At 46.2% G+C, this 18,400-nt stretch overlaps 1 protein-coding gene across 1 annotated transcript in view; it reads left to right on the forward strand.

The window, feature by feature from the left end:
• MYO5B (myosin VB) overlaps positions 1-18,400 on the forward strand; it is a 347,774-nt gene that overhangs the window by 288,513 nt on the left and 40,861 nt on the right. Inside the window, exons 23-26 of the mRNA XM_044774721.2 lie at positions 9,899-9,983; positions 11,294-11,442; positions 12,610-12,729; positions 14,851-14,991. Of these exons, the coding sequence (XP_044630656.2) occupies positions 9,899-9,983; positions 11,294-11,442; positions 12,610-12,729; positions 14,851-14,991 (495 nt within the window). The remainder of the gene's footprint in view (positions 1-9,898; positions 9,984-11,293; positions 11,443-12,609; positions 12,730-14,850; positions 14,992-18,400) is intronic.

Raw genomic sequence — 18,400 nt, forward strand, 5'->3', positions numbered from 1 at the left:
GATCCACGAGGGGATTAGGTGATGAAGAAAGTAAGACACGGGACTTCCTGGTGCAAGCAGCCTGGCACAGCAAAGGCCCCTCCCCGCAGCGTGTTGCCCAGATAAACCTGCCCTTCACCCAGCACAAGGCGCGAAGTGGACTTCATTCTTTGGGATGAAGCTTGTGGTGCTAGGACACTACTGTTAAAATGTAGCTACAAGCCTAGAACCTACAAACCATGGACTTCCACACTCGTCTGTCGATCCTTGGGAACAGATAGATGGTAACCCTTCTATGTGAATAAAACACAAGAAGATGCAATCCAAAGGCAGAGAGAAGAGGCCAAGCTTAGAACTGGAAACTCTTGAGATTGGTGACACTGGGAGGAAAGAAAAATCTGTTCCCTGCTTGTGTGTGCCCGTCGGATGAGACCGTGGGCAGTCTCTTCACCCAGGGCACCCACAAAACCGGGTCTCTCCTGTCTCTACTTGACCACTTGACTCATCAACTCCTCAGTTTCCTTCCCTGCTTCCCCTGGGGCACTGGGATTTGGGGACTCAACACTTTTAAAATATCCAAGTCTCCGAGCAAAGGAGCCTAAGGGTTTATACTATGAAAATCTTCCTTGGCAGAGCAAAGAAGAGAAGCAACTCCTCCTCTTCTCCTTGAAAAAAGTTACTGCTTCTTAGGAGGGTGTTGACCTAGGGCTTAAATACAATGAGAGCTTGGAACTGGCAAGAAAAAAAATTTAAGGACAGTGCTAGAAGGGGAACAACAGGCTCAGAGGCAGAGCGAGAAAAGCACCTTCCCGACTCCAAACACAGGCAGATCCCAAGTTAGTAACATGAGAGAGCCTGGCCGAAGATGCAGCGTCAAGTGCGGTGTCCATCTCTTTCCAGGAAGAGAAAAAGTGGAAGCAAAGTTTCCTCCTTCCCTAGGGTTTTCAGAACCTTTTTATTCTGGGACTGGGTGAGGGGCAGGTAGGGGGGCTGGCTTTTTTTCCCCGCTTCGTCTTCTGTGCCTATTCAGGGTTTAATATTTATCTAAGGCACTGTGTCCAATCGTAAATGCTGAGTAATCAGACAGTTGGTTCCCTCTCAGGCTTGTCCGGGGGCTACTCCGCCTTGAGCGAGATTGATGAGACAGGCGAAGCACGTGAGGGAGCCAACTGCTGGTAGATGTTTAATTAATGCATTTGCTACTTCTGTCAGCAAGTGCTGTACTGGAACTGGCATCCTGGAAAACTCTGGGCTCCCCACCTGACAATCTTCATTATCAGGCCACGTAGCTACACTGCCTTGAGCTGTGGGAGGCCAGGTCTCCCTGAGGACAGGAATTCATTCCTGTGTCTGCAGAGCCTGGGGCAGCCCCACCTCCACCCCAGCCACACAAGTTAGCTGACACCCTTCCTACTAAAGATATCCGTTGTTGTGGCCTCTCCCCAGAGCAGTCCATGCCTGACCTTTAGTCTTGCTTTTAGCCTGTGCAATGTGTGTGCTTTGTTCTCTTTTAAAGCTATCAGTGATCGCTATGCTGACTGTCTTGTACAGCTGTGCTGTCTTGTACAGCTGAGCTGTTTTGTTTCCCTAATGAAAGAGACGTGGCTCCCAGGACCGCCCTTGGCACAGAGGCAATGGCTCATTATCCAGAATCTGGTCAGAAGGTCTGAACCTGCTTGGTGAGGCCGGTGAGGCCTGGCTTGGTGCAGGGTTTCGGGTGGGTGAGGAAGAGCAGCTCATAGCCAGGCACTTGGCTCTGAGTGAGGGTCCTTGGCACTCATCAGGGATGAAGAGCAGTCTCCAGGTCCAGAGCTTTCCATTTGTGAGGTTAGGGTTGTGCTTTGTATCGTGTCTTCAGTCAAAGAACCACCAGTCACTAGTTGGTTACGTTGAGTAGTTCCAGTATAAAGTTTGGGGTTTTTCCAAATAGAATCAGAGAGGCTGACCAGGGGGTAGTGGGATTCTCAGAAGGAATGTTGGGAGCCTTCTCCCCAGAGATGCAGAGCAAGACTTCTTTTGCCATCTACAACTCAGAGTTGTGTTCTCTGTGGCTCCAGGATTCATGGCTCATAAGGAGGCTGATGGTTGTGAGAAAGAGGACCCCACTCCACCTCTATGGGAGGACATTGTCTTACTGCAAAAATCCTGGAGCTCGGGGCCCTCCATTCATTCACCAGATATTTATTGAGTGCCTGTATGTGTTGGGCACTGTTCTACTCACTGGAGCAAAAGTGAACAATTTTTTAAAATCCTTCTCGTTCTTGTAGAGCTTAAATATTTGGGGGTTATAGGAGAATGTACAGACAGGAATCAAATGCAAATTATCCATCATGTGCTAGGAAGAAAAATAAAGCAGAGTAAAGGGAGTAGAGAGCAACCTCTGTGGTTTCATTTATGATGGCCAGAGACAGTCTCCCTGAGGAGGCACCTGACTGAGGTGAGGGGTGAGCCAGGAGGATTTCTAGGGAGCAGGTGACAAAGGTAACAGCAGGTGCACAGGCCCTGAGGGGGGCGTAGGCTGGGAGGGTTTGAGGACCAACAAAGAGGCCAGTGGGCTGAGGTGGAGAGAGCAAGGAGAAGGGTAGGAGGGTGGTGGAGTCACATCAGGAAGGATCTCTGACCTTGAAGGCAACATTAGCTGTGAAGCCTCAAGTGTGATGAACAACTGTCTTGGGCAGTTGGCCCCTGTAGCATGCACCAGTTCCCTCCTGCCCTGAACCTCTTCCTGCAGCTCTGGCTGTCGGAACCCATCATTTGAGGCATGCTCCAGGCTGTCTACACCACTGTTCTTCACATGTCAGCCTTCTGAACTGTCAGGACACAGGGTGGCCTAGTGGTCAAGAGCCTGGGCCTCAACCCAGACTGCTCAGGGCAAAGCCCAGCTGTGCCCTTGCCTGGTGGGTGACCTTTGGCAAACTCTCTAACTTTTCTTAGTTTCCTTACAAGCAAATGTTGATGCTACCTACCTCAAATGTATTATGTAAATTTTTAACTGTGCCTGGGACATAGTAAAACCTCAATAAATATTGGTTTACTATTCCCCCAACTAGCCTGTAACTTCGCAGAGTTCATGAACTCTGCTGTAACCTACCTGGACTCCATCCGCATTCCTGGCCTTGTGTCCTGGCACAGTGCTGCTGAATAACAAAAGTAGCAGCCATGGGGGCCGGCCTGGTGGCTCAGCGGTTAAGTGCGTATGTTCCACTTCAGTTGCCCAGGGTTCGCCAGTTCGGATCCCGGGTGCAGATGTGGCACCGCTTGGCAAGCCATGCTGTGGTAGGCATCCCACATATAAAGTAGAGGAAGATGGGCACGCATGTTATCCAAGGCCAGTCTTCCTCAGCAAAAAGAGGAGGATTGGCAGCAGATGTTAGCTCAGGGCTAATCTTTCTCAAAAAAAAAAAAAGAAAGAAAGAAAAGAAAGGATAAAAAATAAAAAAGTAGCAGCCATGATGCCAGGCTGGGGGTCTAGACGCTGCCGGGGCTCTTCTTTGAGTGGTGGGCAGACACTTCCCTTCCCTACAGCAGTGAGAGCGCCCACCCTGGGTTTTATTTCTCCAACTTGTGTACATGCCTAACACGGCCATGTGTCCCAGGTGAGTTCCAATTTCATTTCTGCACAGTCGTCTATGCATTGTCTACTCCTCCTCTTCTCTCTCTTCTTAGGCCCATTTCCCATTGACTAAATAACTTCCCATTTATATAGGGTATTCATGCTTATTTCCCTTACTCCCAGGGAACAGGACTTTACAGGACTTTGCAGAATTAGAAGTGCTGTCCCTTCCACGGGCCATGCCTATAACTTTTTATTAGATGGTAGATACACAGCATTGAGGACAGAGGACACAGCACGCAACAGGGGGCAGACGAGCCTTTCCTGATAGGCATCAAATCTACTTGTCCCATGGTTTTCTGCTAGAAACCTTGTAATTGGCTCTTTTTACAGTACAACTACCCTACTTGAAAAAATAAGTCAAAACAAAACCAAAAGCCCAGAGCTGCCTTGTATCCCCAGAGATTAACTGTTCAAGGCAGTTCTTGCTTGTGGAGCTGGGGCATCTGTTTCATTCAGCTTACACAGGGACTAAGTTAGACTGATAGTAACAGGATTCACCCCAGTGTTGGTTCTGATGATCTGTCCCAAATAACTTTTCAGAAGTAAATCACTCCCACTAATATTGCCTGCAAGAGTTAGAAGATCCCCCCCCAAAAACTGGAGCTGCTGAGCCATGTTTAATGAGTCCCAAACCCTAGCCAAGGTGTTATTGATCCTGCTGAGGGAAACACGCCCGCCTGGTCTGTGTTGTTGAGTCTCTCACTGCAGCCACATCCCTGACAACAAAAGGGAAGCCATTTGGCTGCAGAAGTTTGTCACCTGTCACATCTGCAAGCAAACTCTCCACGTGCCAGCTGGCTCAGAAGACTGGGGGTGGCCAGTACCTAAGGAAATACAGTGAGGGCAGCATTCTCTGCCTCGCTGGGATGTGGAACTGAGTGTGGTGCCCATCCCTCCTGCGGTGCACTGAGGAGCAGAGTGGGCCTACCTCCAGAACTGCTCAGGAGAGGAAGAAAAACAAAGCCCCCATGCCACTTTGATGTCTGGCTTAGAATAACAAAGTCGAGTTTATGAGAGGCCTGTGTTCTCGAATCAAAGCCTTGAAGGGAAGAAGCGAGGCTCAAATACAACAGAAGACTTCAGCGGGTACTTGCTGTTAACCATGGCTCTCCCAAACTGTAGCCTTGGCTGAGATTTTAGGTCACAAGTGGTTGCAATGAAGTTACATGATCCTTAGGCTGCATTCGTAGGAATGCGGGTCTCAGGTCCACTCTAGTGGTGATGGCATGCAGTCTGGACTGATCAGATCACGGGTTCTACTTCAGAGAGACGTTGACTATCTGTAGGACTCGCAGAGGAAGGTGATGAGGAAGGTGAGGGATCTTGGAAGCCGTCTCAGATGACCACCTGCTCTGTGACTGTCTGAGATTCAGAGGGTGGTTCGGGGGAAGCAAAGTCCTCGTTCCATAGTACAGTCCGGTTACTTCACAGCCTGCTATGAACACCCTGCCCCATAGTCAGCTAATTCAGAGGTTCCAGCCTTGTTCCTGGCCAAGGGCGACTGGAGTCCTGCCCTTCTGATCCTGGCATCAGGTCGACCTGCACTTCAGGCTCCACCCTGGGCTGTATTCTGTAGAGGCATGCACCATGTGGTTTATTCTGCTGGTGGTTTTCAGTCTGACTTGACTTGTGCATCTAGGAAAGTGAAAGCTACTTTATTTGCCAAGCTAATGAAAGGCATACATAAAGTTATTGAGGGGTGGACTGCCTCCAATAATAGCAAAGTAGATGCATTTGAAGAGTGTTTTATATTGTATGTGCCTCCTGAATTTGAATTGTTTGATTAAATAAGCTCATGTATTCTAGATGTTTTAGTCAACTCTAAACACATTTAAAACAAAAGACTTTAAAGGAGCCCTTATTTTTTTTTTTTAATTATTTTTTTCGGATGTACATCATATTTCAAATTCTGGATACATTACATCATGTTCACCCCCCGAACACTAATTATAGTGCATCCCTTCACATGTCATGACCCTAATCACCCCTTTTGCCCTCTCCTGTCCCCCCTTCCCCAATGGTAACCACCAGTCCAATCTCCAATGCTATGTGGGTTTTTTTTTTTTTTGTCGTTTTTATCTTCTACTTATGAGTGAGATCATATGGTATTTGACTTTCTCCATCTCCCTTATTTCACTCAGCATAATACCCTCAAGGTCCATCCATGTTGTCACAAATGGCTGGATTTCATCATTTCTTATGGCTGAGTAGTAGTCCATCATGTATAAATACCACATCTTCTTTATCCATTCGTCCCTTGATGGGCACCTAGGTTGCTTCCAAGTCTTGGCTATTGTGTATAATGCTGCAATGAACATAGGGGTGCAAGTAGCTTTATGCCTTTGTGTTTTCAAGTTCTTTGGATAAATACCCAGCAGTGGAATAGCTGGATCATATGGTAGATCCATCCTTAATTTTCTGAGGATACTCCAAACTGCTTTCCATAGTCACTGCACCAGTTTGCACTCCCACCAGCAGTGAACAAGGGTTCCCTTCTCTCCACACCCTCTCCAACATTTGTTGTTTCCTGTCTTGTTAATTATAGCCATTCTGACCGGAGTGAGGTGATACCTCATTGTAGTTTTGATTTGCATTTCCCTGATAGCTCATGATGTTGAGCATCTTTTCATATGCCTGTTGGCCATCTGTATTTCTTCTTTGGAGAAATCTCTGTTCAGATCTTTTGCCCATTTTCTAATTGGATTGTTGGTTTTTTTGTGGTTGAGCTGTATGAGTTCTTTGTATATTTTGGATATTAACCCCTTATCTGATATGTGGTTTGCAAATATCTTCTCCCAATTGTTAGGTTGTCTTTTCGTTTTGTTGATGGTTTCCTTTGCTGTGCAGAAACTTTTTTAGTTTGATGTAGTCCCATTTGTTCATTTTTTCTTTTGTTTCCCTTGCCCGGTCAGACATGGGACTTGAAAATATGCTGCTCAGACCAATGTCATAGAGCGTACTTCCTATGTTTTCTAGAAGAGACTTCTGGAAGAAAACATCATTTGAAAATTATTAATAATGTCAGCATCTTTAGGTCCTTCCTCGTGGGTGATCAGATTCTTTGAAAAAGGAACTTCTGTCCTGCTGGGAGCGTAAATGGCTGGTTGCCCCTGTTCTTGGGGCCAAGGTGCGGAGAGGACTGGAAGGAGCCCTTATTTTTGACTGAGGAAAGCTAAGGCTCATTTATTAGATCTACAGGATACTTCATTCATTCAACAAGCATTGGGGTACCGGCATTGAGCACCCCAAAGCTGTCACATCTGATGATGTGACAGCCTGGCAGTGTGGTCCCTTGGTCCACATTGAGGCCCCTGGTCCAGGCTTAGCAGGAGGTTGAGGAAGCAGTGACAGGGGCTCTCCAGGGAAGTGCAGGCCCTGTAAAAGCAGAGCACTAAGCACAGACCCCACCCCACACTTGCAGGATAGGAAGGCTTCCTGGAAGAGTGACAGTCCAGAACTAAACAATGAGAAGAAATTAACTAGTGAAGAGTGGGGAAGAGAGAGCTTGGCAAAAGGAACAGGGGAACACTCAGGCAGAAACTAGAGGGTGTGGAGAAGCTGGGCCCTGCTAAGGTGCCTTTTTAGGGACATATGGAGAAGTTCAAAGGTTATCCCGAGGACAAAGGGAGAGAAGCCATTCGCAATCTGGTTCTCACTCCCTCTATCCACCCAGCCTCCTCTTTCTCAATGCCACTGCCCGAACCATAAGTTACTGCATCACAGACCTATTCACATTCCCAACCACGCCGTCATCCTTCATACCTTTGCACCAGCTGTTCTTTCCACCTAGACTGGGCATCCCCTCAGCTGCATGGGAAATCCCACATCGGCCTGATTCAGAGGACCCACTCTCCCTGTGAAACCTTATGGACCTGTGGTCCTCTTTATCTCCTTTTCCTTCTGATTCACTTCATAGCAGTGGTTCTCATCAAGGGACGATTTTGCCCACGGGGGACATTTGAAAATGTATGAACACATTTTGGTTGTCACAACTGGGTAGGGGGACAGGGTTACTGGCATCTAGTGAGTAGAGGCCATGGATGCTGCTGAACATCTGACAATAGGATTACCCCCACCTTGCCCCCAGCAAAGAATTATCCAGCCCAAAATGTCAGTAGTGCCAAGGCTGAGAAACCCTGCTTTGTAGAAATCTACTACGGCCCTTACCAGTCTTCTCACTGTTACATATGCGGCCCTCACTCCTGCTGGGCTGAACACTCTCTGATGGCAGCTACCTTGAACCTGGTTCATTTTGCATCCCCCAGCCCCTGGCAAGGCTCCTGGCATGCAGAAGCATGTCAGGAAGTGTCTGATGGATGAATGACAACCTTGCCCTGTGTCACCCCAGGGGCCAGAACTAGGCCTGATGTGTGGGAGCCTCTGAGGATAAAATGGCATCACACAGTCAGTTTTTTTTCTTCTATACCTTGCCCTCACCGCCACATCATATTTAGTCACTGTAGACACAAAACATCAGTTGCATTAATTATAATAGACAATAAATTGTCAACAAAGAATAACAGTGGTATAACTAGTTACGTGCATCTCTCTCTGTACCAGCCCTATCTCATTTGATATCCTGTGGGGAGGCAGAACACGCCCCTTTGTCTGACTCTCCATAAAGAGAATCCCTGACCGTTTGGGGGCTTGGAACCTACTTGGCAGGGAAGGGGTCTGCTGGGTATAGATAGGAGACCAGTGCTTCTTAACCTAGAGTAGTGTCAGCGTGGCACCTGCTCTTCAGTGCCTCGTTCCTGTAACTCTCAGCAGTACAGCCGCAGATAAACTGATAAGAGAAACAGAGTCCATCCGAATTGAGAGGATGGAAAGGTGTCACAGTGTCCTGTAGTGGGAAGGGACAGTTTCCTAGAAGGTAGTTTTAAGCTACTTTTTGAAGGAGATTGAAAACTCCTTGAAATTTGAAGAGTTGGATCATGTTAATACAGTGTTAACAAAGTACTTGGAGCCTTTTGCAGGCCACTGACACTGTTGTGTATCTGCATTTATCTATATGGAGCCTTAGAGAGCATGCCACTTGCAGACCATCAGCAGCTCCCCAGAGGAGCTGAAGCTCCTAAATGGGAGTCACTGCCTTCTGTGTCCTTAAGAGGAGGACCCTGAGCTCGCTCCTGGCCCCAGCCTTGTTGAAATTCTCTCTTTACCCTTTCTATGTGATGCTGAGTGGGGTTAGGGAAAGCAGTTCTCCTAACTCACTTCTTGGTGCCTTAAGCTTAACTGTAAAGCCAGGAGGGAGAGAAGATAGCATTTGAGCATAACCAGTTGAAATTCACACCTCACAATGGCTTCTGCTGTTTAGCCAGAATCCTGGGGTCTCCTTTCTTTCTTTTTTTGCCAAAGGGGTCGAGCAGAGTTTGAAAGATGTTTCTCTGCTGGCAGTACAGGTGGGTCCTCAGGGATCTGTGTGGCATCTCTCCGTGCCACAGTCTCCCAGGTAGCAATCCCAGTAGGTCCCCATCCGGTCTCAGCTACTGTGCACATGCTAGTTAGTACCTGTTGTTATTGTTCTGAGGGGGTCATTTTGAGGCTCTTTCTACCAACCTCGGAAAGAGTCCTCCCCAGATTAGATCATAAAACATACCAGAGATGGCCCGAACTGATTTCTTGAACCAAAGAGGGTGAGGTCGTTCACTGTGTCATTCAACACAGCCTGGAGAAGCTCGTCACTCAGACCAAAACCTGGGAGCCTGTCTTACTACTTGTCTTTTACGACATCTAGCACAGTACGTGCTTCCTAGATTGGTTTATTCGTGGAGTGATTTTTTAGCAGCTTCGTTGCACATGATTCACGTACCACAGTTGACTATTAATAGCAAGTCTCCTCCCCTTCCCCGCATCTGGACTATGCTGGTGCACTATGACAGGCAAGGCAAGGGGCGTGAAGAACAGAGCCGATTCTTCATTGTGAGCTCCAGGCTTTCCTGAAACTCAGATTTGAGAGCTCAAAATTTACCAAGGCAAGCAACCCAGTGCCAGAAAGTCTGTGATCGTTGTAGGTTACTGAACATGTCATATGTCATGTGGGCTCAAGGTAGACTTTTCATGAGGTTTTATAGGGGTTGGAAGACCATAAACAGTGGTGAACTCATCTGTCTGGTTTTAATAGGATCTTTCCTTCAGTATAAATTTTTTCCCTTGAAATGAAAGCAGCTTTGGTTGATTCAATTTTCTTAAATAAAAAGAGCATTTTAAACTACCAGTTGAAATTCAAACCTCACAAAAGAAGCCTTTCCTTTTGTGCCGCTTCACAGGGGAAACATTTTTCCCTGTTGCTCTCTCTTTCAGCGAGTTGCAGACCTGGAGCAAGAAAATGCTCTCTTGAAAGAGGAGAAAGAACAGCTTAACAACCAAATCCTGTGCCAATCGAAAGGTAAGGACCAGAGTGCCTGATGTTTCATTGTAAGTGTTCATTTCTTTTCCATGCTGATTTTCCCCAAAGACTCTTTACCAGGCGTGTGGTTAGCCAAGATGCTGCAGTGGGGAAAGGGCCTTACTAGAAGAGAGATGAAAAAGAAGAAGGGTGATCTTTAAGATGTGCTGCGACATTTGGTTTCAGGAGTTTAACACAGTGAGACGCACGTAATCACCAATAGAATGTGTGAGATTTGAGTCAGGGAGACTGCACTCAAAGAATGACTACCATATTGTGCTGTGTGGCTGCGAGCAAGTCCCTTAATGACTGTGGTCCTCCATTTCTTCCTCTGCAAAATGGACATAAAGGTTCAGATCTCAGAAGCGTGGAGTGCTTAGAATGGCACTTGACACATAGCGAGCAATTAGGAGCTGTCATTATTGCTGTTTTAAAACTTATCTTTACCATCCATAGTACCTGTCTTGGTTTCTTCTATCCAGTGGGTCATCTGTTAATGTTTGCTAGAGAGAAGGTCTTGGGTCAGATCCAGGTCACCCCTCTCAAGCACCCACCGACCCCTGGGCTGCCATCAACCCCATGTTCCGCTTGACTGAAGAGGATCACTGGGGGTCCACAGACCCCAGTTCTAGCCTGACTCAGTGTGGCCTTAACAAATCACCCCCCTTCTCCCATCCTCAGGGTACTCCCCTGTACTGCAAGAGAATCCAACCACTTGAATGCACTGTCCCACCCAGCAGGACATCTTGCTGAAAACTTAAACTGTGTTGAATTTCACTTTAAAAATTATTTCTTTCCACTGATATGAATAGTAAGTTTTGGTGGGGAACAGGCCATCCATGTTATCTTTTTGTCTTCCCTCCTTCCTCCAATTTAACTTCTGGCCTTATCTCCTCAAATCTCCTTTACTCTCTCTGCACTCTGAGAACCAGAAAGATCAGGATTAGGGAAGAAATTCTGGGACAAAACCTGGGTTCTTCCAGGAATGCTGCCAGCAGTTGCTGTGACAGTGGTCACAAGAGAGAGGCTGGGGCATTAACTGCGGGAGTTGTCACGTATGCTGCCTGCTTCTCTCCCCCATTTCCCCAAGAGTAGGTGGTCTTTCTCTCCCTCTCTGAAGACTTAAGCCACAGTCACAAGCTTCCTTTTGCTCTGCATAGGCGAAGTAGTTGAATAAACTCATCAAGTATCTGTTAGGAGCTTGTCATGGACAGCCTTTTAACAAGAGATTAATCAGAAGGCATGAGTCAACACATGTAGGGGAGTCCATTCAGAAAGCAGAACTGTAGCTTAGTGTGCTTGCTTTCCAGATGAATTTGCCCAGAACTCTGTCAAGGAAAATCTCCTGATGAAGAAGGAGCTGGAGGAGGAGCGTTCTCGGTACCAGAATCTCGTAAAGGAATATTCACGGTTGGAGCAGAGATACGACAACCTTCGGGACGAGATGACCATCATAAAGGCAAGGAGGGCAGTTCTGCTGTCCCACCGCGCCAGCCCCCTCTGGCTTCACAGCCCTTGTTCTTGCGCAGCGCCAACCCCCTGCTCTGCTGTCTGACACACGGTGATGCTCAGTGAATCTGTGCTGTGTGCACAGTGCTGCTTTCCAAAAGCATCTGTTCTTGCCATTCCTGAGGAAAGTTACCACATAAGAAAGTAGCTGAGCCGTCTGATCATTCATTCCCAAGGACAGCTCCTTTTCCAACTTTGGGGTCTTATAAAGATCTCAGTTAGGAGTTTAAGGAAAATTCCACCCAAGTGTGTGTTATTTTTCTTGTTTTCTGCTCTGGGAAGATCCCTGTGTTGAAACAGTAATGGTGTAAGGGAGTTCTGATCTCAGCTTCATTAGTGTGTAATGCAGAGAGGCCCACAAGGGGCTGATCATTGCTCCTAGTCTTTGGTGAAATGCAATATACATAGAAACATTTTCATATTTCAGGATTTGTCATTCTTTTTTACCCCATATAAATATTCCTTCCAGAAATGCATATTCAAACGAGATTGAATAAGTTAATTGTATAGAAACCAGGCAGAGAAGCTGAATAGGAACATATACAGAAATCTAAAATTTTCCTACAAAGATCAGTTTTCACTCTCAAAGCCAAATCAGATGCAAGGGGGAAAAATAGGTATTTTTAAATGAACAATATAAATGGTAAACTCCATTTCTAATGTTTATTTTCATAAAATTGGTAGAGTGCAGGTTGAAATAGGGGGCCGTTAGGGGCAAATTTGCAACATTCTTTTCAAGAGGGATGCTGTTGACAGCACTGTCTTTGTTGGCTTTCAGGGCAAGACCAGGAGTTAAGCATTGTTTCCCGGGACTTTTCAGAGAAATTGGCCTAAGTGTTAGGGATTTGTATTCCATTAAGAGACAAGGGAACTCAGTCCTTACCATGGAGCTGTGATCTCTTCTAACTGTCATTTTATTGGGATGACTGTAAGAATTGTAGGTGAAATTTTTTGTGGTAATAGCTCTATTTAGCCATCATTCCAGGAAACGATGATTACCTATTTTTATTGACAAATAAGGCAGAAGCCCAACTTTAGGACCTACTGTTCTTTTAAAAGTAATAGTTCTTATTAATAGTAGTTCATCATGAGTTTTTACATTTTTCTTCTTGAACAGCAAACCCCAGGCCACAGGCGGAACCCGTCAAACCAAAGTAGCTTAGAATCTGACTCCAATTACCCCTCCATTTCCACATCCGAGGTCGGAGATACAGAAGATGCCCTCCAACAGGTGGAGGTGAGTAAGGCAGGCTCTTGGCTGCTGTCCGTGCTCCAGAGGGAACATGTACCCCCTGCGTAGAGCACCCCCAGAGATTTACTCTTACACTGGGAGAGACCAGAGTGCCCAGGGGCTTACTCCTGACAGCAAGACCACTTGGACTGCAGTGGGCTTATAGACTATACTCTAGAGTTAACATTCACTGTGCAAAGCAGTTCATTCTCGTTCACTCTACCCACAGTCCAAAAAGGAAGGAAGAAGGTAGAGCCCGGATTTGTCTTGCAAAACTGCGAACCTAGTGCAGAGAGGTGAAATGGCTGGCTTAAGAAGGAACAGCTAAGTCATTAAAATAGATATCTTTATCATCCTCGTTGAGTATCCACAGTGCGTATAGTAATAGCAATAAATATACAAGAAAATTTTCCTTCCTGACTTAGAAGCTGGATAGAACTCAGAGAGGAACAACAAATATTTGCTGAGTGGCTGTATCTTTGTCACTAATAGCCTCTTAGAGTCACTAAATAAGGTACGCCACAGTGGACTTCGTGGTCTGTGTGTAATTTTGTCGAAGGTACACAGACACACAGTTTTTCCTCTGGCACATGAAAAGAAGAAAATCATAAGCGCATAAAAGTTTATGAAGCACATGAGGATAGACGTGGCTAGAAAAACAAATGTGCTTTGAGCACATCTTTGTGCCCGGCACTGCAGGTGGGTCCTGGAGAAACAGTGGTGACCAAGCTGGAGAAGGTCCCTGCCCTCGGGGAGCTTGTCTGATGGAAAGTTAGGAATAATCAGTTGATGGAAGAAGTTTGTAATTTAATTATGGGTACTGTTAAGTGTTATAAAGGAAAACAAAGGATGATAAGAGATAGCAAGTGAGGAAGTAAAGGGTGGAAGCATAGATAAGGATGTCCTTGGGATAAAAGGTATGGCTGTTGTGCAGTTTGATATGCTTGAGTGCTTGCTCTACTCACTTAGTAAGCATTTAATAAATGCTAACTTAAGGCCCTTAGTTTTGCCACTGCAGTCTCCTGAGTCTGGGTCCTGGAGGCTTCAGTGGGCCTGAACTCTAGACACACCACCCAGGTGTTTGTATATGTGACCATTTACATGCAGACATAGCACTTCCATCAGTGGATTTATGTTCTTCAAGGAAGTGGAGACTGGCTCTTGGGATTGACCAGAGCAGCGAGCACAGAGCTGGCTAAGCACACAGCACTTATTATATGCCAGCTGAACCAAATTACATTGTCACATATGTACATACATGTACTTAGAAAATCCATGTGGATATGCTCATGCAGATACCCATGTTTGTACAAGGACACTCACACATGACAGAACTCTGCAGGGCAAACCCAGGCATGAATCTGAATGAAAAAATGTGGGAAACTGATGCTGTAAGATCTGTTGGATAGGAGTCAGCCCTGTGGCCGAGTAGTTAAGTTCACGTGCTCCACTTTGACGGCCCAGGGTTTCACCAGTTCAAATCCTGGGCGCGGACATGGCACCACTCATCAGGCCATGCTGAAGTGGCATCCCACATGCCAGAACTAGAATGACCCACAACTAAAAAATATGCACCTATGTACTGGGGGGATTCAGGAAGAAAAAGCAGGGGGAAAAAAATCTGTTGGATAAATGAGTTCCGTGGCAGGGCAAGTGTTGGTTCAGTTGCAAGGTGCAGTCAAGTGGTGGTTGACAGCACACTTACAGCGATTAGTAACCACACTGTTTCTTTATCAGGAAGCATTATATCCTGCATTTTATAATTTCTCTAGTGTCAAACCATTTTCTAGAAGTGAGCTCTTTTAACTTCCAAATAAAATGGTTGTGTCTTTATCCATTTTTTCTTGAAATATATGATGGGTCATCTGAAGTGGCTCACACAGGAGGAATACAAATGGCTGAGACACAGATGTTATCCAGACAGAAAATGAGCCTGGAGCACCAGCTTTAATATGTGAAGTGATGGTTGCTTGACACTGGCTTTGTATCTGAGGGCACAGATTGATGTTTGGGAGGCGAGAGAAGACAGACAGCTGATGCAGAGGTAGGCAGTGAGGTGCTGTATGTTCCCTAAGGCATTTAGGCTCTTAAAATCTCCTCTCCCCTGCTCCCTGTCTTCCTCTGAAGGAAATCGGCCTGGAGAAGGCGGCCATGGACATGACAGTCTTCCTGAAACTGCAGAAGAGGGTGCGGGAGCTTGAGCAGGAGAGGAAGAAGATGCAGACGCAGCTGGAGAAGAGAGAGCAGCAGGACAGCAAGAAAGTCCAGGTGTGTGAAGGGGCTGGAAGCCTGCAGCAGTGCCCTTGTACTGGCATCAGAGAATGATCCAGCTCCCTCCTACCAGGGCTCATATGGCAGATGTGACCCCATGAGGTTATGCTGGTGCTGGGTTTCAGAGAAGAGCTTCCATCTTGTGTTGGCATCATACTGAGTCTTCACTGCAAGTGCTCCAGATCACCCCAGTTGAAGGGGAGTAAGCTTCCCAAGTGTTCCCAGGCAAAGGATTTCCAGTGGTGAAGCTAGTGGGGAGCCTGTGGCACCATCAGCCATTTGCATAGAGGACCAGGATGTGTAAATAAGGTATAAATATAAGCAGAAGTCAGATTTTAGCAGAGAAAATCAATTGCCCTCTTGTACCTTGCAATCTGGGATGGACTTGAATTCACCCCCATTGGGTGAGAGGTAGACCAATTTTGCAGCCACTCACCCTGCTATCCCATGACTGCATCCTGGCCTCAATGCAGATGATCATCAGTATCTTGGGTCTTGAAAGGTTATTGTTTGAAACCTTAGTGTCCCAAGACATATCACTCTTATCTTGAGGACCTATTGGGCACCTATGCTACACTCAGCACTATGCCAGTGCCAAGCTCATAGTAGGTCTTCAAAATGTTTACTTAATGAGAGGAGATAAAAATGTAAGAGAAGTCCCCAGCCCCCAAGGAATTTTAATCTAGTTCAGGAGGACCAGGTGAAAAATAATAGTGCCGAAATGAGTGCAGGGTTGGGGCACAAAGAGATTGGTGCTATAGGAATAGAGACAACCATTGAAGTTAACGGTGATGAGGAGGTACGAGCCACTTGTTGTTTCTTGGGGGGTATAAGACCCACTTCTAATGGGATACAAGGATGATTCTGAGATGGATCATAGCATTAGCTGACCCCATAGTGGGTTTGTCAAAGGCCTTTGGTTTGTTCTCAGGCCTGAATTGCCTGTTGTAGGATTCATCCCCCTCCCCACACCCTCAGCCTTGCCCCTGTTCCCACCTCTATGCACTGTCTCCTTTTTTAATACCTCACGTCTCTTTCCAATCAAATACGGTACAGACTCTGATCTACCGATCTAGTAAATTCTTGGGGGTTTTTCCTGAGCAGTAAGTGGGGAGGTAAATCTTGCTGATGGATTTAAATCTCTCAGGTGGATTAGATTCAGAATGGAGAGTGAAAGGATTGGGTATATAAATGACTCGTTCGATTAGAAGAGAAGCTGCCCTGACAGGCAAGCATAAATCAAATATATGGAAAGCTGCCTAGATGACATCAGACATGCCCGACGTGAAAGTTCCTTGCCCACCTAGCTGCCTCTAAAGATTCACTCTCCAGGTTCCGCACCACAGAAATGCCAAATAATTTTGAAATCCTGACTTTAGGACTTCTGTTTGTCTTGATACCAAAGAAAAAAGGGTATCTTTTTCCTTAAAAAATAATCACTGAAGAAGAGTTAGAACTGTAGGCTTGGCCCGTAGCCCTGTGGTGTGGGTTAAGGATCTGTTTAAGGAGAATGACCTTGTTTCCGGCAGAGTTTAGTAAGAGAAGCAGGAGTGGGCAGGAGTATGGAATCCCTCTACAGTACCCTGAAGCCAAGCTTTCGGAGGTTGTGTTCTTGAATCTGCCCTTGGTCTTGAGGAATCCTGAGCCACCTGGGTCTTTATTCTGGAGAGATATGGCCCAGGGTCTCAGCTCTAGAGAGAGGCCAGGCTCTGAGTGAGGAATGACACGGAAGTCTGTGGAATGTACCATCAGGGTGGGAGTGACTAAGCCTCCGTGAGGATGGGGCCTCTATGACAGCCAGCCAGGCTGTCCATGTATTTGACTTCCCGTCCATCCAACTCTCTTTCCCCGGGCCTAGCAAAGTCATCTTGGCCACCAGGATGATTCCAATGGATTGTCCACTTAGAAACATGACTGCCAGCGCATCTTAATACTCACAACGACTCAAATTTGAGTGGGTGATCTCTGTTTTCCAAGAACCTAATGCACTCAACAATTATCTATGGTCATATGGCAAATCCATGCTGCATAGAACACAGGTACAGTCCTCTCACTGGTGCAGCAGGTTAAGAGCTACCCCTGAACAGTCACATCCCCATACCACTGGTGATGGTAGGAAGCAAAGCAGAGACTGGTACCTTGAAGAGTGGCTTTCCTAGGTTGCAGAGCTTGAAACAACGCAGTAAAAGTAGAAATCCTTGATCTGGAAGGAGCAGCAGGAGATGCTCAGATCCAGTCCCAGTCTCTAAGCCTGGAGTACATCCAATCCATGCACAGCTGGTGGTGGCCTTACCCTTGGATTTAAGGTTGCTTAGATAATATGTTGATAATCTAATTAAGCACTCTCTGGTTTTAGCTTCAAAAACCCTTCTTATTCACAGACTATCATCCACTACTTGAAATCACCCAAGGAGTTAACCATTTATGAAGGTTGTCTACCCCTTCTCCTTAAAGTGCAATAGCTGCCAAATAATTATATCTGTCACTGGCCCAGCTGAATCCTAATGGGCTAATTTTCCAGTTGTTGCCATCCACATCTACTAGCTTTGGAGTCTGAACATCTTAGGGGGCTGGCTGTCATATACCTGTCATAGAGAGACAGAAGAAGCAGGCTTCTCCACAAGGTGCTTAGGGTGACTTAGTTGGGAAAACAGAATACACATCTGCACACACACATATCCCAAAAAACCTAAGAGTAGCTCATTAACCTTATTAATAAGCATGTAATTAATTATATATTAACCTCTTTATGAAGTACATAAGTCTTACAGTGCTAGTTTCCTAAAGCTGCTGAAACAAAGTATAACACACTGCATGGCTTCAAATAACAGACGTTTATTCTTTCATAGTTCTGGAGGCCAGAAGTCAGAAATGAAGGTGTCAACAGGGCCATGCTCTCTTTAAGGCTTTTGGAGAGAATTTGCTCCATGCCCCCTCTGAGCTTCTGGTGTCGCTGGCAGTCCTTGGCCATCTTTGGCTTGCAGCTGCATCACTCCAGTCTCTGCCTCCATCTTCACACGGCCATCATCTTCCCTGAGTGTGTGCGTCTTCTCCTCTTCTCATAAGGACACCAGTCATGTTGCATTAGGGCCCATCCTAAGGACCTCATCTTGACTTGATTACATCTACAAAGATCCTATTTCCAAATTAGGTTACATTCACAGGACTTCAACGTATCTTTTTAGGGAGTGTAATTCAACCCATAATACAGTGTTATACATATTCAACCTGTAGTTGCCTGCGAGAACCATGTGAATAAAGTGGCCAAGGTGGGGAGGGCTGGCAAGAGGATGATGTTTATGGAGAGCTTCATGGTGGCCTGAAGTAGTGAGCTGCATTTTGGAGGTGGGAAGGAAGTAGACTTATGGAGGGTTGGAGTGCTGTGTACTTGTGCAAGGGCAAAACG

The sequence above is a fragment of the Equus asinus genome, chromosome 7, assembly GCF_041296235.1.
Source record: "Equus asinus isolate D_3611 breed Donkey chromosome 7, EquAss-T2T_v2, whole genome shotgun sequence".
NCBI classification, from domain to species: domain Eukaryota; kingdom Metazoa; phylum Chordata; class Mammalia; order Perissodactyla; family Equidae; genus Equus; species Equus asinus.